The 18,963-nt window shown below is 33.0% G+C and overlaps 5 protein-coding genes across 5 annotated transcripts; 3 read left to right on the top strand and 2 right to left on the bottom strand.

The window, feature by feature from the left end:
• Window positions 1–1,616: 1,616 nt before the first annotated feature.
• Window positions 1,617–2,926, top strand: LOC123219557 (cytosolic sulfotransferase 15-like). The gene has a single exon (XM_044641568.1). It carries the CDS (start codon window positions 1,638–1,640, stop codon window positions 2,676–2,678), a length of 1,041 nt encoding a protein of 346 aa, XP_044497503.1. The 5' UTR covers window positions 1,617–1,637; the 3' UTR covers window positions 2,679–2,926.
• A 147-nt stretch (window positions 2,927–3,073) lies between these two features.
• On the bottom strand, window positions 3,074–3,777 carry LOC123219627 (anaphase-promoting complex subunit 6-like). Its single transcript, XM_044641633.1, has 3 exons — window positions 3,642–3,777; window positions 3,457–3,492; window positions 3,074–3,318 (listed from the first exon to the last, which is right to left on the bottom strand). The coding sequence occupies exons 1-3, from the start codon at window positions 3,738–3,740 to the stop codon at window positions 3,214–3,216; spliced, it is 240 nt and encodes a 79-aa protein (XP_044497568.1). The 5' UTR covers window positions 3,741–3,777; the 3' UTR covers window positions 3,074–3,213.
• Window positions 3,778–5,624: 1,847 nt separating this feature from the next.
• Window positions 5,625–6,984, top strand: LOC123219549 (cytosolic sulfotransferase 5-like). The gene has a single exon (XM_044641560.1). It carries the CDS (start codon window positions 5,690–5,692, stop codon window positions 6,728–6,730), a length of 1,041 nt encoding a protein of 346 aa, XP_044497495.1. The 5' UTR covers window positions 5,625–5,689; the 3' UTR covers window positions 6,731–6,984.
• On the bottom strand, window positions 6,941–15,394 carry LOC123219514 (anaphase-promoting complex subunit 6-like). The gene is made up of 16 exons (XM_044641511.1): window positions 14,989–15,394; window positions 14,679–14,813; window positions 14,515–14,588; window positions 13,307–13,346; window positions 12,879–12,924; window positions 12,467–12,546; window positions 12,111–12,292; window positions 11,902–12,027; window positions 10,741–10,815; window positions 9,738–9,863; window positions 8,667–8,736; window positions 8,506–8,588; window positions 7,921–8,034; window positions 7,694–7,793; window positions 7,509–7,544; window positions 6,941–7,370 (listed from the first exon to the last, which is right to left on the bottom strand). The coding sequence occupies exons 1-16, from the start codon at window positions 15,232–15,234 to the stop codon at window positions 7,266–7,268; spliced, it is 1,638 nt and encodes a 545-aa protein (XP_044497446.1). The 5' UTR covers window positions 15,235–15,394; the 3' UTR covers window positions 6,941–7,265.
• A 1,712-nt stretch (window positions 15,395–17,106) lies between these two features.
• Window positions 17,107–18,052, top strand: LOC123210837. Its single transcript, XM_044629660.1, has 2 exons — window positions 17,107–17,547; window positions 17,749–18,052. The coding sequence occupies exons 1-2, from the start codon at window positions 17,239–17,241 to the stop codon at window positions 17,764–17,766; spliced, it is 327 nt and encodes a 108-aa protein (XP_044485595.1). The 5' UTR covers window positions 17,107–17,238; the 3' UTR covers window positions 17,767–18,052.
• Window positions 18,053–18,963: the final 911 nt, after the last annotated feature.

Genomic DNA, 18,963 nt, shown 5'->3' with positions numbered 1-18,963 from the left:
CATTGGCGAACACCCTTTTTTTCCTCTCCAGCCAAATAAAATGGATAGTAGCGCCAAGGCTAATCTTTGCCATTCTGTGTTTAAGACTGTCAGAATTCCAATTTGCTGCCATCCACATAACATAATGGAATTTTTATATCAAAGATTTTGTTGCTTTATTTTCATCATTGTTGTAGACTTCTAAAACATCACGATTAACTGGACAACGGAAATATAAGAGCAAGCATATTCAATAGGGAAATATGTATATCTCGTATTCCACTTTATTGTAACAAGGATTTTAAATAGCCACGCTTAAGTGAATAGTAAAATCAAACAAGAGTGAATAAAAATTGAGTAATACTACACATATGTATTTGAACACACAAATAAATATGTACTAATGTGTGTCATTGCATGATTGAGTGTTGTTTTATTTTTAATTCAAAATCATTTAATTACATGATGATACACATCAAATGTGTATACATTTATATACTCAAAATGAGTATATATAATTTTATTGATACAAATTAGCATATGATAATAACGATTTTACAAGTGTGTAAGCACTGAAATTTTAATTCCCAAATTAGATATCTATATAAACCTGAGCTAGGACAACAAGTTTTATAAACAATAACTAGTGAGAATTCAGATGCCCCCATACTTGGACAAATTTGGTAAAGACTACTTTGTGGTTGGAGTTAAAAATAGAATTATGCACCTAAATGAATTTTGTTTAATTTATTTATATACATAGTATTTCTCGTAAATATGAGTAGTTGGTTACTACATCATTGATTTGTGTGAAGAGAGAAATATCATCACATAAGAGTCTTACTCTTTATTTATTTAGTCTTTGTGGGTTGGTTGTCATGGTTTTGCTCATAAACTGTTTTAAATAATTTTTAATAATGAAATCATTAATTGTGTTCTAAAAAAAATAAAAAAATTAAACAAATTAAATAATTTAAAATTAAAAAAGTACATAATATGATGGGCCCGCCAGCTTGCTAAAAGCCTGTGACGATATGCCTAAGGAACCATAGGCCGCATATGACCCACCTTTCGATGGACTTTAATACGATGTTGTAAACTGCATCAAATTTGGTTTAATACAACCTACGATTATGTTTAATTTCAAACTCACTAAACTTCTCCCAAACCAAACCACTTTAAACTCAAATTGTTTAAAAAAGGTTAAATTTGAGTTCAACTATAATATTGGCTTAAGTCAACCTTGAGTTTAGTTTAACACTGTAATTGATAGAAAATAATCAAAATGATTTTTTTATATATATTAATTAAAATAATATTATTTTAATTAATTCAAATTAAATTTATTAAGTTTGATAACTTAATGAATCGATCAACTCTCAAACTCTAATTCAAACTCAATAATATTACTCTTAGATTTAAACTGAAACTCCTTGTAATTCAGCTTATTCTGAGTTTTTGTGAACCAAACTTATTTTCAAACTAGAACCACTCAATGCCTGCCCTGACTACTTTTAAGCTTTTCTTCTGCAAAATGAACAAATTGTTACACATTTCTCAAAAATAAAAATAAAAAAAGAAGAAACAGACAAACACCCTTGAATAATGGAGGGTCCCATGTCTCGCCACAGAATTAATTAAATAACGTGTGATCTAAAATGATGCATATATCCGAATCCGACTCTTATCTCTTGATCCCTGCATTCCAAAAAGTATCCATGGAGACCTCTGCAGCAATAGGAGAGCTAAGCAATGAGATTCAACAACTACTCTTGAACCTTCCAAGAGAGAAAAACTTGGATGGGAATCCTCTCTGTCAATACCAAGGGTTTTGGGCTCAATCAAAATTCATTCCCGCCATAATCTCCTTTCAGAGACACTTCCAAGCAGAAGACGGTGACATAATATTAGCCAGCTTTCCGAAATCAGGCACCACTTGGTTAAAAGCCCTCGCTTTCACCATTATCAACCGTACTCGTTTTCCTCTACAAAATAGCCCCTTGCTCACCACCAATCCTCATCAGCTTGTTCCTTTCTTGGAGCTTAATCTTTATTGGAAAAATCAATCTCCTAATCTTGAAGACATTCCCAAGCCAAGGATTTTGGCCACCCATCTCCCATATGCTTCATTACCCAATTCCATCTTGAATTCTGGTTGCCGCATTGTTTATGTAGCCAGAAATCCACTGGATCAATTCATCTCCCTTTGGAAATTCCTGTCTTCATTGCAAGACCAAAACAAGAATCTGGTTTCAATTGAGGAAGCCTTCGAGAAGATTTGCGATGGAGTCCAATTCTATGGCCCCATTTGGGAACATATGTTGGGGTACTGGAAGGCCAGTCAAGAGAACCCAGAAAAGGTGCTCTTTCTGAAATATGAAGACATGCAAGAGAACATTATATTTAATATCAAGAATTTGGCCAATTTCTTAGGATGTGCTTTCAGTCAAGTTGAAGAGACGCAAGGAGTGGTAAAAGAAATATCAAAGATTTGTAGTTTTGAAAATCTGAAAAATTTAGAGGTGAACAAGGGTGGTAAATACAGTGAATTTGGATTTTATGTATTTAGAAATGAAACATTTTTTAGGAAAGGTACTGTGGGAGACTGGAGAAATTATTTAACATCTTCAATGTCGGACTGCTTGGAGAAGATACTTGAAGAAAAGCTATGCGGCTCAGGTTTGTCCTTCAAGAAATAATCCCAGAAAAGTAAAACCTTTGGTGATTTCTCTTTAAATTCAGCAAATTTGAATAAATTGATGTCTAGACTCAATCGAGTTTGAATCAAATTAGTACTTTGGGTGTAGTCTTCTTGATTGTCTCTCCATCTCATCATTAGCTTGTTTCCTAGTTTAAAGTGTGTCAGTGTTCCACTCTGTAATTTATTATATGAAGTTATAGTCATATTGTATAGGTCAAGTTATAAAATATTATTCATGTTAATTCATCATAATTGTATTTGAATCGAACTCAAACTAAACTATCAAACTGAAACTCTAACTTGAATCAAGCTGAACACTAATTCAAACCAAACTAATTTAGTTTCAGTCTAGCCCTAAATACAGGGCCAGAAATTACAACTCCCCAGCTCTGAGATTTCAAAAAATCAAGCACCAGAGCCCTTATCATTTAGTGAAAATCAAAAAAATTGTTACAAGCATGAGAATAATAGATTACATACACATTACATGACGAAAAATAATATTATCAAAATCATTAAATATGGACCTCAGTTCAGTGAGATTCAATTTTGGGTTCAATGCCATGACGACCTTCATGTACGAGAGCCAAACTTAACATCTCTGTGCAAAACTGATCATCTGGCTTCAGCCACAAAGCCTGACTTGGAAATTAGCATAACAAAACAAATTAAAGAAAAAGCATAAGCATATTAAAATTATAAATTCAGAATTTCATATTTCGATTCAACAATGCGTGAACATGGCAAACAAGGTTCATAAGCACTTCACAGGTTACCTTATGATAATATGTAATGGCAGCAGAAAAATTATCCTGCCAGGGAGAGCCAAGGAATATAATTAAACTTACCATCATTGATAAACATTAAAAGCCATGTAAAAATTCTAAAATTGGGATTTCTAGAATAATTATACAGGTCTAACTTCTTGAGCAAGAAAAAGGAAATAAAAAAACCATGATACCTGCAAATGGTAAGTGTAAGCAAGACCTGCATAGGTGCTCAAGCTTCTATTTGACAACGTCAGTGCTCTCTCATAACAGGAAATTGCCTCGTGATACATTCTGAAATATATGTTTTGTTTTTTAGTACAATTATACAATGAATCCCTAGAATGGAAACGTATATATCATGCAAAAGGATAGGCATATAATAAAACCCAGAAAATTTTAAATTAATTTAACTACATCTATTAATTTGGAAATGACATGATATATTAATTTGGAAAACAACTTGACACATTTATATAGAGCTATGAGCAAGCTCAAATTGAGTCAAGCTGAATGGTTGGCTCGCAAACTCTACTAAATTGAACTTTGTTTAGCTTGAGTTCGATTCGATTTTTCATCGAATCAAAAACTTTAGTTTGAAATCAATTTTAACTTGATAAATATAAATTCGAATTGAGATTTATCTAGCCAAGTCAGCTTGATTTGCTCCATATAAAAATTTGTGTTGATTTTTGTGAACTCTCTTAAATCCGAAGTCTATGCCTTTTTAAGGATCGAAAGTTATTTCATTTTTTATATATATATATATATATATATATATATATATATATATATATATATATATATATATATATATATATATTAAATCATGCTCAACACAATAACTACTTAGTTATTAACTAAATTTCACCATACTCAACACTTTTGTTGATTTCATAATTCTTGAATTTGTTTAATGTTAAATCATGCTCGAATACTCTGCCCCATAGACTTAATGTTGTCCATAATCATTTAAGAGAATACACCTTGTATTTTGTTATTGTTTTCAAGAGATGTGAGACGTTTATACATACTTAACATTTTTTCTTATTTTAGAGATTTTTGAAATAATGAATCCTTATTTGAATCGAACAATTTTTTTTATCTTTTATTATTGAACTAATCACATCAAATAGATAAAATTTTGTATATAATGATCGACTTTATAACTATTACACTACCAAAAGTTTGATTTTGATATATCATCGACGAATTTCAAACTCAAACTCTCTCACTTGAGGATTTCATAACCTTTGTTTGTTAAACTACCAATTTAATATAAAATATAATTATGTTTAGATTTGGGATTAACTGAGATGTTATGTGTTATGACTCTTATCTAATTTTTGTATGGTAGGCCTAAATTAATACACTCCAAGATCATAATATCGTTGAAACCTGAAGGTGAAAGCAGCAAGTGGGGAACGTGCCACGTGAATCACACATCCCATTTAGCTTAAACAGTCAGTACAATCGACCATGGCCAAACAAGAGAAAATGTGGCAACGTCAAAACTTCTTTCTCATTCATATGTCCTTGTCACAGAGAAGATAAATGAACAAACAAATGGAGCAAATGGGCTTGGTAAGGACAAAGAAGGGGGGCTAAACAATATTCTCTCTCTCTCAGTATATCTCAAAGCTGATACAATATGGCCAAATTATCCATCTGTTTCTGGCTTTCTGCACAAATTTTGCCAAGTGTATGGTGTTTTATATCAATTGTTTAATGTTTACTCTTCACAAACTGATCACCGACATGATTTTTTTATACAGAAGAATTAAGTTTCAAGATAACCCAGCTGCTTGTTCTACAATTTTCACCCATTATCTTCGATTTCCCAGACATGGAAGTTTTGTACAGAATTTGTAAGATGGGTGTCATTATTTGTACAGAATTCAGTTTCACAGGTTTGTTGTCATAGTTTTTGTAATTATGAACTCTTTTAAATACCCATTAATCATGAGACCATTGATTGTATTTAAAATAATTAAATAATTTCAAATTAAAAAAGTGAATATATAATATAATAGACTGATCTACTAAATATCCATACAAGGGGCCAGGCAACTTTCGAACTAGAACCACTCAATGCTAATGCCGACAACTTTTAAGCTTTTCTTCTGTAAAATGAAAAAATTGTTACACATTTCTCAAATAAAAAGAAGAAAGAGACAAACACCCTTTAATAATGGAGAGTGTCCCATGTCTCGCCACAGAATTAAATAATGTGTGATCTAAAATGATGCATATATCCGAATCCGACTCTTATCTCTTGATCCCTGCATTCCAAAAAGTATCCATGGAGACCTCTGCAGCAATAGGAGAGCTAAGCAATGAGATTCAACAACTACTCTTGAACCTTCCAAGAGAGAAAACCTTGGATGGGAATCCTCTCTGTCAATACCAAGGGTTTTGGGCTCAATCAAAATTCATTCCCGCCATAATCTCCTTTCAGAGACACTTCCAAGCAGAAGACGGTGACATAATATTAACCAGCTTTCCGAAATCAGGCACCACTTGGTTAAAAGCCCTCGCTTTCACCATTGTCAACCGTGCTCGTTTTCCTCTACAAAATAGCCCCTTGCTCACCACCAATCCTCATCAGCTTGTTCCTTTCTTGGAGGTTGATCTTTATTGGAAAAATCAATCTCCTAATCTTGAAGACATTCCCAAGCCAAGGATTTTGGCCACCCATCTCCCATATGCTTCATTACCCAATTCCATCTTGAATTCTGGTTGCCGCATTGTTTATGTAGCCAGAAATCCTCTGGATCAATTCATCTCCCATTGGAAATTCTTTTCTTCATTGCAAGACCCAAACATGAATCTGGTTTCAATGGAGGAAGCTTTCGAGAAGATTTGCAATGGAGTCCACTCCTATGGCCCCGTTTGGGAACATGTGATGGGGTACTGGAAGGCCAGTCAAGAGAACCCAGAAAAGGTGCTCTTTCTGAAATATGAAGACATGCAAGAGAACATCATATTTAATATCAAGAATTTGGCCAATTTCTTAGGATGTGCTTTCAGTCAAGCTGAAGAGAGGCAAGGAGTGGTGAAAGAAATATCAAAGATTTGCAGTTTTGATAATCTGAAAAATTTAGAGGTGAACAAGGTTGGTAAATACAGTAAATTTGGATTTTATGCAGTTAGAAATGAAGCATTTTTTAGGAAAGGTACTGTAGGAGACTGGAGAAATTATTTAACATCTTCAATGTCGGATCGCTTGGAGAAGATACTTGAAGAAAAGCTATACAGCTCAGGTTTGTCCTTCAAAAAATAATCCCAGAAAGGCAAAATCTTCCGTGATTTCTTTTTAAATTCAGCAAATTTAAATAAATTGATGTCTAGACTTAATCATGTTTGAATCAAATTAGTACTTTAGGTGTAATCTTCTTGATTGTCTCTCCATCCCATCATCAACTTGTTTCCTAATTTAAAGTGTACCAGTGTTCCACTCTGTAATTTATTATATAAAGTTATAGTCATATTGTATTGGCCAAGTTATAAAATATTATTCATATTAATTCACCGTAATTGTATTTGAATCGAACTCAAACTAAACTACCAAACTGAAACTCTAACTCGAATCAAGCTGAACACTAATTCAAGCCAAACTAATTTAGCTTGAGTCTACCCCTAAATACAGGGCCAGAAATTACAACTCCTCAGCTCCGAGATTTCAACAAATCAAGCACCAGAGCCCTTATCATTTAGTGAAAATCAAAAAAATTGTTACAAGCATGAGAATAATAGATTACATACACATTACATGATGGAAAATAATATTATCAAAATCATTAAATATGGACCTCGGTTCAGTGAAATTCAATTTTGGGTTCAATGCCATGACGACCTTCATCTACAAGAGCCAAACTTAACATCTCTGTGCAAAACTGATCATCTGGCTTCAGCCACAAAGCCTGATTTGGAAATTAGCATAACAAAACAAATTAAAGAAAAAGCATAAGCATATTAAAATTATAAATTCAGAATTTCATATTTCGATTCAACAATGCGTGAACATGGCAAACAAGGTTCATAAGCACTTCACAGGTTACCTTATGATAATATGTAATGGCAGCAGAAAAATTATCCTGCCAGGGAGAGCCAAGGAATATAATTAAACTTACCATCATTGATAAACATTAAAAGCCATGTAAAAATTCTAAAATTGGGATTTCTAGAATAATTATACAGGTCTAACTTCTTGAGCAAGAAAAAGGAAATAAAAAAACCATGATACCTGCAAATGGTAAGTGTAAGCAAGACCTGCATAGGTGCTCAAGCTTCTATTTGACAACGTCAGTGCTCTCTCATAACAGGAAATTGCCTCGTGATACATTCTGAAATATATGTTTTGTTTTTTAGTACAATTATACAATGAATCCCTAGAATGGAAACGTATATATCATGCAAAAGGATAGGCATATAATAAAACCCAGAAAATTTTAAATTAATTTAACTACATACTTCAATTTTCTGTAAGCATGAGCAAGATTGACAACAGTAGGTTCCCACATTTCGCTTAAAGAGGATGGAATGTGCGCCAAAGTCTTCTCAAACCACCACACAGCTTTATTATACCTACAAGTGTTCAGATGAAAAAACATCACTTGTTAAAATTGATGACCTTACACTTGTTCAACGAAAAGAGCCAGATTACAGAAAGTTTAATTCCCAGAAGATTTCAATGGCTCCAACAATACTATATGTTAGGAATAGGATATAATTCATAATGAATTTTTTTTATAAATACAGCTTAATTGGAAATGATGGTGGGCCTAGTGGTAAAAAGCCTTAGTTCTGATAAAAAGTTACTTCGCATATTGTATCCAGCAAGTTTCTTTACTGCCAAGATTGTAGAGTCTAGAGATAGCTTCCAATTTAAGACTCAGGAAAGCTACAGGCAAACAAAGGCTTTCTGGGTTTCATAATAAAAGATAAGTATGGGGTAAATTTTATACAGACACAATTTTGTTCAAGGGCTGATTCATAAGGGGGATAAACAGCATAAACAGCAAGATAAATTCAATTGAAAAAAAAAAAAATCCTTACTCCTTCATATGATAAGCAACAACCCCAAGTTCATTATATACGAGTGGATCTGAAGGGCATATGGTCTTTGCCTGCATAAAAAACTGGAAATGGACAGGCTAATCAAAATCTGAAGATAACAAAATGGAAAATTGCCTATGGTTTACAAGATGATAAAGCACCTGCTCGGCAAGCTTAAAGCTGTGAGTTCGCATGTATTCCATCCCAATGTATAAAGTTGGTAAATGGCACCTGGAATAAGAGAATATCAACATTCAACCTGTAAAAAAACAATTCATAATAATAAGAGTACTCTCATATTGCAATCCAATGCAATGCATCATCAAGCAAATAATTAACAAAACACTGGATATTAATGACCAAAAGACTACTCAAGATTTCTTTGATTCCAAAAAGAAAACTACAAAGGAATGTAGCAATTCCAAATGCCAATATTGAAAGAAAAAAAATTACAATTATAATCCAATTATCAAGAACATCAAAGGAGCATAAGCCATGTACAAAAATAAAATAAAATAAGTGAAAGCCCAAAATGCACTTCATAGTTAAGATGCCCAACAACAGATTTGATCAGAAGGTTCTATAACTTGTACAGCAACTTATTGCTAAAAGGCCCTGCTAGGCTGCCCCCCATAAGAGAGCTAATAACCAAAGATGTGACAAGGAGGCGAACATGGGGGGACATGAAGAGTATGGCAAGAGTAAGGTGGTGTAATGGATGCTCATGACAATATAATTGTTACCAATATGAAGACGACTTTGAGACATAAACATATAACTGCCTGGTCGGGAAAAAATGTGTGTGAAAAACACAGCTGAACAATGACATTCACATGGTGTTAATCATTATACATCAATATTCGGATGGAAGTAATTATTATATATCAATCTTGTCAGATAACCCAATTCCAGAACTTAAAGAATTAATTGAGGCATTATTCAAACTCGAACAATCAAAACATATTGTACCCACATAATTACACACATCAAAATGTTCTTCAATAAATTTAGAATTGAATAAGATCAAGAGAAGTAAGATCTGGAAAACCAGTATCACTCAAATTGATGAAACAATTAAGATATCTTTAAGGGATAAAAAAGTGTAAATGCTAGAAGTGTCCTCAAAGATGCACAAATTATTATATTCACTCTCACTCCACTGCTAAATGTGCAACAAAAAAAGTCCAATCTCAGACAGAACACTAATCCAACAAAATATCACTAAAAATTACCCTGGGAACAAACGAGCAGCAGTGCGATAAGCCAACATCGCTTGATCACCCTCTTCTTGAGCAGCAAAGGCATTTCCATAACCTATCAAGGCAGGCGGGAAAGTCCCATCAAGACTTGTTGCCTTACTGTAGTGAACAGACACAACAAGAAATCAGATTTCATTCTTATAACCTCAAATCTTATTAGAAAAAACAAAAACAATGGGAACCTTTTATAAGAGTGACATATAGACAATGACTAGATAATATATAAATCAAAACTAAACTGCAAAGAAGCTCTTGATAAAATAAGAAATGTATTTTTAAACTGAAAACAAAAATAGCTGTGCACATCTTTGCTACCCAAAGAAAGAGAGAGACACACAGAATCAATAAGGAACCAACAGTAAGTTCAATATATACAAGTGCTAGATAACATACGATGTTAATGAAAAACTATAATGGATCCAAAGAATCCAATTAAGAGACATTATTAGACTAAAATTCAACAAGCAATCAGACCAATGCATTGTATTTTTATTAAAAAAAATCACACAAGTCTAATATACACAGATAGAACAAGTGTTGAAAGATTTGTATGGTAATTTAAGATCAACAGGTTTACAAGCTGGATTAATTACAACCCAATACTAAATAATCTATTCACTCATTATATAATACAATACCAACCCAAATGCCAAGCTGATCGATCATACAAGAAAAATGATCTGATTTGGTACTCTAAAATTTGGCAATTGCACAGCCAAGAACACCAATGTTTCAAAGAAAAACCATATGAAATCTAGTATCATCACATGTTAACAGCATCATGAAGTCTTCAAAACTTAAAAAAGATAATATCAGTGCATAACACAAGAATCTCTAGAATCTAACAATAAGAACTTTCCCTCTTATCATATAGGGTGAAAAAGACCAAGAACTAACAAATACGACATTGAAAGTAATGCAACTAACAACAGAAGAATACATAAGAATGAGCAACCGAGTAATTTGTGATGCTTACTTGAAAAATCGGCGTGATTGGTCATACTTCTTTATACAATAATAGTAGCAGCCAACTGCAAACCAGGACAAAGCCCTAAAAGGTTCAAAGTCCTTGTAAGCACTTGAATATAGAAGTTTAAGGAAATCAAAAGGCAGACATTTCAACAAATCTATCTATACATCATACAAGATCTGAAAAAAGAAGGATTTCAGTTTCTCATTTTCTTTTGCTTTTCCATTTACCAAAAATCAGCAGACCATTTTTGGTACCCTTCACGCCCATCCCCTAATCCTGGCAAGTGGGAAGTAATCCCAGCATTTCTTCTCCCTCACCCACAAAACAAATATACTTTTCTCTACTTCAGCCAAATACTATAAAATGCATAAAGAAAGCATCCTCAGCTTTTCACTAGTGCTTTTGGGTGGTACTAAAAAGAAAAAACATTCCTAAATTCATATTTTAATAGCACAAGGTCCCATATAGCCTTATCATAGTGATTTTGGGTGATGCCAAAAATGTTCTAAAATTTGCAATTTGATTGCACAACATCTAATCTACCCCTACATCATTGTATTTGAACCAAAGGAATGGTTGCACACTAAAACCAACTTTAATCTGTCTCCCATATGTCATTAGCAGTTGCATCCACTGGTCTCCATTACAAATTCATTTCTAGATTCAAACATTTTCCCCTCTGCCCATGAACATCAATTGGAGTAAATTTCTATCAAACTTTCAATCAATCACCTAATTATCTAGTTCCCTTTATGAAGTTCTTAACTTTTATTCTGCCACTCTCTCAATTCTGTCTTTTTAACATAAGATTGGATTTCTCCACTATTCTATTATTCTTTAAATAGCTGGGAATCCTATGTCCACACAAGAATACTGCTCCTTTTTTCAGGGTCTTAATAAGACCTACGAAAGATTCTTTGCTTCCACTGCCCTTTTAATACAACTAGGCTAGGACTCAGACCACTGCAATGCAATTTTCTTAAATTCTCGCATATACACTTGAATTCCAACCTCAAAAGCAATTCCATCAGGTCCTACATTTTCTTTTCCCAATTTTTATCTTTTCTCATTATCCTTACTTAAACTTTTTCAAATTTTTCTATAAACAAAAAAAGGAAAAAAATCACAAAAGGGATAAATGAATACTAAAATTTGCATTCTTACTTTTGAGGATAATCCTTCACTAAATTGCATGCCATTAGATAAAGTTCATTCGAATGTCCAAGTTCCATAGCAGCAGCTAAGTGTACCAAGGTACATTTTAGATGGAAAGGATCCCTTTCAAGCAGACTATAACAAAGAAGAGAGAAAGTTTAGTAGTGCATATCAGGAATAGAAAATAGCAACATTTTTGTTCAAAATTTATCACTTACACGGAGGTTAGCTCAAAGCATTTTTGGTATTCACCACACTGATGGTAGTATTCAGCTTTGCAGGCCAAAAGATCGGTATTGTTTTTCAGAGTACATGGGACAGAAGGGCCCAAATGATTACTATCACAGCTTTCTTTTTCAAGCTCTCGGAATTTGGCTTCTACAACGTTCTCCTTGTCATACTGAAAACACCAAGGGGCCAAGGAAAAAGAGAGAGAAAGAAAAGAATTGATCAGCACATGCAAGCACACAGCAAGAATAAAGAATCTTTACTAGTAAAACAAATAGAAAACTTATAAACGTATGCATATGTTTTATATATGGAGTAGCATACATTGAAGTTGTGAACTGTTCACCTTTTTTATCAAACATGAGTAGAATGAAGAGAGCCATCCATCTTCAGGACCAAATTCCAATGATGAAAGTAAACTTGTTTCTGAAAAATTAAGTGAATATAACATATTTAAGTATTGGATAAGGAAAATTGTCTAAAGCAATGTGTTTGCAAAATAAAAAGAATGCATAGAAATATCAAATGGTAGCACAAGATAGACAAAGAAAAGTTCTGCCCTGTAAAACCACATAAGAACACATACATACACGTGCATGAATTTTTCATATGACATATAATATAAGTGTATATATAAATATATTCAATCATGCGAACCAAGTTTGAACTATAAAACATGGTTGTAATTCACTTCACTCAAATGACATACAATATGACTGGAGGAAAACCTCAATAAAATTGGTTTGAACACCACGTACCTTCCTCACACGTCAGCATGTGCTTTTCAATAAGGCATTCCAATGCCTGAGAAAAAATTTCGTACAGACATGAGAAAACCATAATGATGAAATTATTATACAAAATATTTGGAACATGTATCGTAAATTCATAAAATATATAGGTAAAGGGAAAATGAGAAGAAAAGGCCCAAGGGTCAGAAATTTCAAGGACAAATATTTTAGAGTATATAAATAATCCTTAAAAAGGTAAAACAACTAATAAAAGCTAGCAACATGGATACTCAAAACATTTTTCCAGAAAGATAAATGCCAACTTTATGAAGGCACAAAACTCAAATGCAGGAGGTCTCATCTTTTGGGTATGTGGAGAAAGAGAAGCTACTCACCTCCTGCCAGTACAAAACATAAATAAATGAATACACAACAATTGAATGTATCTTGCATACCTCATAACACAAAGGATCAGCTTTGATTGCGGCTTTGTACCTTAGATCATTATAAAAGAGTAGGTCTAATGAGATATTGAACAACATATGGAGTTTCTCTTCAACAATATAGAGAATGGAGAAAAAATGAGAAAACAAAAGAAAGGAAAAGAACATAGCAGGTCACTCATGTTGAAAGAGATAAATTTCAAAGATGAGCCAAGTAAAGCAGTAACTGGTACCACGTTAGTTACTGACAAACACATCTTGAAGAAGGACCTTATCTAAAGAAATAAATGCTACTTTTATTCTGATTAAAAATTTGAGGAATTTTTATCTTATAACAGGAACTTCTAGCATCAATATCAGGCGTAGGTAACAAAAGACATTAAAGTACTATTAGTTTCAAATTCCAAAACAGCCTAAAAATTTAGTCTGAACTCTTAATAATGAAGCAAGATGAAAGACCCAACAAATCAGTCACTCTCTTTCCAGAACCAACTTGACTAATATGACCAAATGGTGTCAATGATTTGTTTCCGTATAGCAGCTAGAAAGTTCAAGCAAGGACTGGAAGAAAAAATGAGCAAAAGAAACGACACTAATAATGGCCGGAAATACCAATCATTTAGCATACATAAACAATTTTAGCAACAAATCCATGTAGCGTTCCATCATTGCAATCCAAACTCTTAGTGAAAGCAGACCACCTCTAGTACCCTTCTTGAATCGAACCATCTAAACACTATTATGTCTGTCCCACCATTGGGTCCAAGAATATCAAATTCTCCATTCAACAACCCATGAGAGAATATCCGGTCTACCCAAGCTATGTTGCATGTTTCTTCAAGTGGTTTCCTAAAGAAGACCTTACGAACAACCATATTTATCAAGCCTTAATATATTCATAAAAGATCTGCTTTGCAAATGAAAATGAAAAACAGATATGTTTGCACTCAGTCACATAGATGGCATACATATCTAGAATTTTCCAATCCAATAAAAAAAATCAATTCACCTTTTTAAGGGATCAGATAAACATAATTGAGGAAATTGTATTATTAATACTCATAATGATTATAACATGATGTGGTAGCAAATAAAATTAGACAGTTAATTATTACCATTTTGACTGAAACACATGATAAGAATTAGCATCAAGCATCTTAAATAACCGCCAAAAGAAAAACAATACTCTGTTTATTTAATCATTTGGAAGAAACACTAACCACTGCCGGGCTTGGGCACGGTTTTCCAAAGCTTCGCATGCTTTGCCTCTCAAAAAGCATATTGCCGAAGAAATCTGTCAGATTAAAAAAATCCTAGGTTCCATAACAGCTGGCAACAGTAAAACATTGAGTAAAAGATCAATTAAAATGTGGAAAAAACTAACATTAATTTCTTTATCTTCCCCATCTTTATCTAAGTACATAACATTGCTATCTTTTGTGTCATATACAATCCCACTGGCATCAACCTTAGCATCACCGAGCATTGATAGACACTGATCCCACTCCTTCAATTCCTCCTATTCATAAATAAGCCAGAAAGAAAAATGACAAAGTCGCGTCAATAAATCAAATATCAGGAAACAAAAGGAATAATGTTTCAGCTCAAATTCAACAGATTTTGCAGAAAAAAAATATAAACGGGATAAAAATTCAATTGAAAGGCAATGAAATTTGAAAATTAATGACTATTACCAGACACTTGGCCGCTAAATAACGAAATCGGAGGTCACGGAGAACAATTTTCGAGGCATTGAGAAGATGGAAGGCACGGCGGTAGTGGCGGCCGAGGAACAAAGCTTGAGCTTGCATGTAGACGTCGGCGGGGTCATTCGTCAGCGCCGCGACTTTATCAGCAAAAAAAATAGCCGACGAGTACAAATGTTTGCTCACGCAATCACGGACCACTCCGCGAAGCTTCTCGATCTCTTCTTCTCTCATTTTCGGGTCGATGATAAAAGATCTGTCAGTCTTAAGTCCTTTTGGCCCCCGGGAACGTTGTTTCTTTAGGTTTGAAAGAAATTGAGGGTTTAGGTCAAGTGAAATGAGCGGGAGCAGATTTTGTTGAATTCTTATAAAGCCAAACAAGCCAAGAGCTTTAATTTTCCGGCCTAATTTTGTGTGATTAGGCCAATCCCTAAGAAGCTTAAGGGCTTTAGTTCGGCCGTATAATTGAGTCGAAGTCTAAGAAGCTTAAGCCCTATTGTTTGGCCCAATGAAAATTTGTAAAAAATATATTGTATTAAAGTTGAACGAAAATATATGTATAAATAAATTATATAATTTTATTTATACAAATTGAGATAATAATTTGTGATTAAGTGATGTAATATTTACATTTTTATTATTTTAATATCACCCGATCAGATAATACGGTCTCAAGTTATATAAATAAGTTTATATAATTTATTTATATATATAGTATTACTCATTAAAGTTCTGTTAAACTTCTATTCTATAACGTCTACTAAAAGTTAAAACTATTGTTCAACAATACAGTCATCAGATATCCAATAGGGTGCTTGCCTCTCGTCTATTGACATTTCATAAAAAATAAAACAATACATATAAATAAATTGTATAAACTAAAGTAATAGTTTACGATGGAGTGATATGATAATTTATTTTTTATTTTTTTACTTGTAAATCACTCAGCTATATACTACTATATCAATTTGTATATATAGACTTATATAATTTATTTGTACATGTAATATTACGCATTTCTTTTTTTTAAATCCAATTCCCCCGCTGAGTTGACATGTAATTAAATTCCAAAATTATCCCATATTTTTAACAGGAAAAATACAGTAATATACCAAATAATTTGATTCACATAGTTTTTTATTATTGAAAAATTAATCCTAAGTCTATTGCATACATTCTTGTAAGTTGAATTCTCTCAAGAACTAAGAGATACAATATTGTAAAAATAGAAGGGTTTAAAGAATTTTTTGGAGGGATGGGAATTTCATATTTGTTATATAGTTAAAGTTTACTGTGAATTAATTTGCAAGCAATTTGATGAAAAAAAAATTGATAACAAAGGGTAATTACGAAATTAAGGGTGATAAATTTAAGGTCAAATTTGGGGGCGGAGAGAATGCTTCAATTGAGATGGTAGTGGTGGCAACGATAATTGGACATTAAGTTTTATCAAGAGACAACCAAATAGCAAAGAAGGATTTTGAGGGATGGGTTGTTGGGATTTGCGTGGGATAATTATATTGTGGTATATCATTATTTATATTAAATTATACATATTATTTATATATATAATTTTATTAAATTTTAATATGAGGGAGAGTAAATTTTTAATTGATATTTATATTAAATATTACGATAATTTTATAATTCTATTGAAAGGATAAATTAATAATTTACTGTAAAATTAAGCAGAATATTAACGAAATTAACAAACGAATGAGAAAAATGGCTTCTCAAATTTTAGGGTTAATTGAAATCGATCGAATCTTTAAATATTAAATTATAGTATTGAAGGATATCAATTGATACTGTATCTTTACTAAATAAGACGACTCTCTTGAGCTTCAAGAGATACCCGGACACGTTAGCTCAGTCTACCAGATGCGAAACAATTCAAAATTCAAACAATATTCTCATCTGATTCCTGAACAGAAAAGCCTTTTAAATCGACAACTCAAATCTTGTACTTCCAAACGGTACTTAATAATACAACCTTGTTAGCTATATTATTTAATATGCGTATACCAATCTGAAGCTAATCAGACAGGTCCCCTACCAGATAATTTGTCCCAATTTTCAGGGACCAAATCTTCAAACTTTTTCTTTCTTAATTTCTTCTGCTACAATTTACCAACGTGCTCTATCATAAAACCCACCAATAAACTTCTTTAACTTCTGGAATAGCCTTTATTCATCATCATCATCAATCTCTCTCATTGTTCTTCTTAGTTGTTTCCAATGGCTACGACCATGTCTGAAGCTTCTTCACCGGGTACATTAGAAAGCAGCAGCGACGAGACTGAGAGTTCTTCTGCAAGCACTCCTAATATTCAGATGGTTTCGAAAACGGTATCCGATAGGCTGCTGGGCAAATTCTTCGACGCCTTACAGTATGATTTTGATTATGAGCAGAGCGGACTGTGGTCTCCTCCAATACCTTGGAAAGTTTACTTGGATTCGCCGGGAAACATATGCTCAGAAGATCAAATGTTCTCCAAACTTACGAAAGCAAAGAAGGCTTGCAGATGGCGAATTTTCTGTTTTAATGTACCGTTGTGTTCATTACAGATGACATATTTGTTTCTTATTCCTTTAAATTTTCAGATTATTTTTTCTTTCTTACGATACAAGAACTTTGCTTGATGTTGATATTTGCATTTTCTAAATTTTTTTCAAAGGCAATATTTTTTTCCTGTTTTGTGAACTCAACTTCCAAAATAATGTTGGCTGCTTTTGCTTTTTGTGCAGGTCTTTTGGTGTTCTTGAAGCTTTATTTCATGGCTTATGGATCGCCATTCTCCATAATTAACTTCAGCAAAGCCTAGTTTCGTCCACTCATAAACTTGACGCTCCACGTTCCATGCATCTAAAGCAAGCAAATCTTAGATTTTATGCTCAACTCGGTCAAAAAGGTCCAGTCAAAAAAGAAATCCTAAGTTTGTCTGGCGATTTGGCCTTGAACAACTAAAAAAATTGCATGTACTCATCTACTACTGCATGTACTAGTACAACATTTTTGTAATACACGAGAACTTTTCATCTCTTGTTTTTCTTTTATATGCGCACCAATCGAATATTTTAATAATGTATTATTATATTATTAAATAATATATTTTTATATATTTGTAACTAGAGATGGCAACGAATAAGTAAATATTGAAAGTTTTGATTCTAGCCCTCGCCTTTATCTCTCCTAGAATCCCTGCAAGAAAATTCCCCGACACTTTCCCCTCAATTAGATGTTGGAACATATTGAAAATTTGAAAGATAATTCATTAGATAAGATTTTAGAAAATATATAAGAAATGAGACTAATTGAGAGGGAAATAGTTCAAAAATATATTTATCTTTATTCCTATTTTATCCTTTATTATGGGGATTTAATTAGTCATCTTTGTTTCTGTTTTTACCGAAAATCTCTTTTGCGAAAGAAAAAAGACTAATTGAAGACCTAATTTCGGAGACTGAATTGCTATCTTTATTTGCAACTTCCGGTCAGTGTGAAGGGAAGTAAAATGCAGTAGTTTTGAATGGTTAAAACGACCCGTCAGCAGACATACTCTGAAATCTGGAAGCCAGCAAAAGGGATTTTCAGAGACTAGTGAGGTCTCCTGCTACAAAAGCACATCATCAGATATTCTTTTGAATCTAATACAAGGACACTGCACAATACAACGGTTCATTTAAGATGTAAAGGACATTGATCTAACAAAACTTTCTTTCTTACGTGTTCTTTCTGCCTTTGCACAGCTTTGAATTAGATTCCCTTCGTTCTTTTTTCAGTAATTCAAAGTTGGTCGGTTCATTTTACTTCATTTTAATGTATCCACTGTCCACATATGTGCCTTCACATACATGCTAAATTTTCCTACCATGCATAAATTTGATAATTTTTATACCAACAAATCCGTTAATTGTAGTTTGCTTGATAGCACTACAAAGTATAATTTGAAGCTTATTTTG

The sequence above is a fragment of the Mangifera indica genome, chromosome 1 (genome assembly GCF_011075055.1).
Source record: "Mangifera indica cultivar Alphonso chromosome 1, CATAS_Mindica_2.1, whole genome shotgun sequence".
Lineage (NCBI taxonomy): Eukaryota > Viridiplantae > Streptophyta > Magnoliopsida > Sapindales > Anacardiaceae > Mangifera > Mangifera indica.
The sequence above is the reverse complement of the archived record's forward strand: the minus strand, read 5'-3'. Positions and strand labels throughout refer to the sequence as shown.

What these genes read in the sequence shown, in the direction of transcription:
- LOC123219557 (XM_044641568.1), top strand. Translation starts at nt 1,638, where the DNA reads ATGATGCATATATCCGAATCCGACTCTTATCTCTTGATCCCTGCATTC.
- LOC123219627 (XM_044641633.1), bottom strand. Translation starts at nt 3,740, where the DNA reads ATGTATCACGAGGCAATTTCCTGTTATGAGAGAGCACTGACGTTGTCA. An exon ending in CTTACACTTACCATTTGCAG is followed by an intron (nt 3,493 to 3,641) that starts GTATCATGGTTT and finishes TCTCCCTGGCAG; the next exon opens with GATAATTTTTCTGCTGCCAT. An exon ending in CCATTACATATTATCATAAG is followed by an intron (nt 3,319 to 3,456) that starts GTAACCTGTGAA and finishes TTTCCAAGTCAG; the next exon opens with GCTTTGTGGCTGAAGCCAGA.
- LOC123219549 (XM_044641560.1), top strand. Translation starts at nt 5,690, where the DNA reads ATGATGCATATATCCGAATCCGACTCTTATCTCTTGATCCCTGCATTC.
- LOC123219514 (XM_044641511.1), bottom strand. Translation starts at nt 15,234, where the DNA reads ATGAGAGAAGAAGAGATCGAGAAGCTTCGCGGAGTGGTCCGTGATTGC. An exon ending in CGTGCCCAAGCCCGGCAGTG is followed by an intron (nt 13,347 to 14,514) that starts GTTAGTGTTTCT and finishes TAATGATCTAAG; the next exon opens with GTACAAAGCCGCAATCAAAG. An exon ending in TGCTTTGAGCTAACCTCCGT is followed by an intron (nt 12,028 to 12,110) that starts GTAAGTGATAAA and finishes TCTTTGTTATAG; the next exon opens with TCTGCTTGAAAGGGATCCTT.
- LOC123210837 (XM_044629660.1), top strand. Translation starts at nt 17,239, where the DNA reads ATGGCTACGACCATGTCTGAAGCTTCTTCACCGGGTACATTAGAAAGC.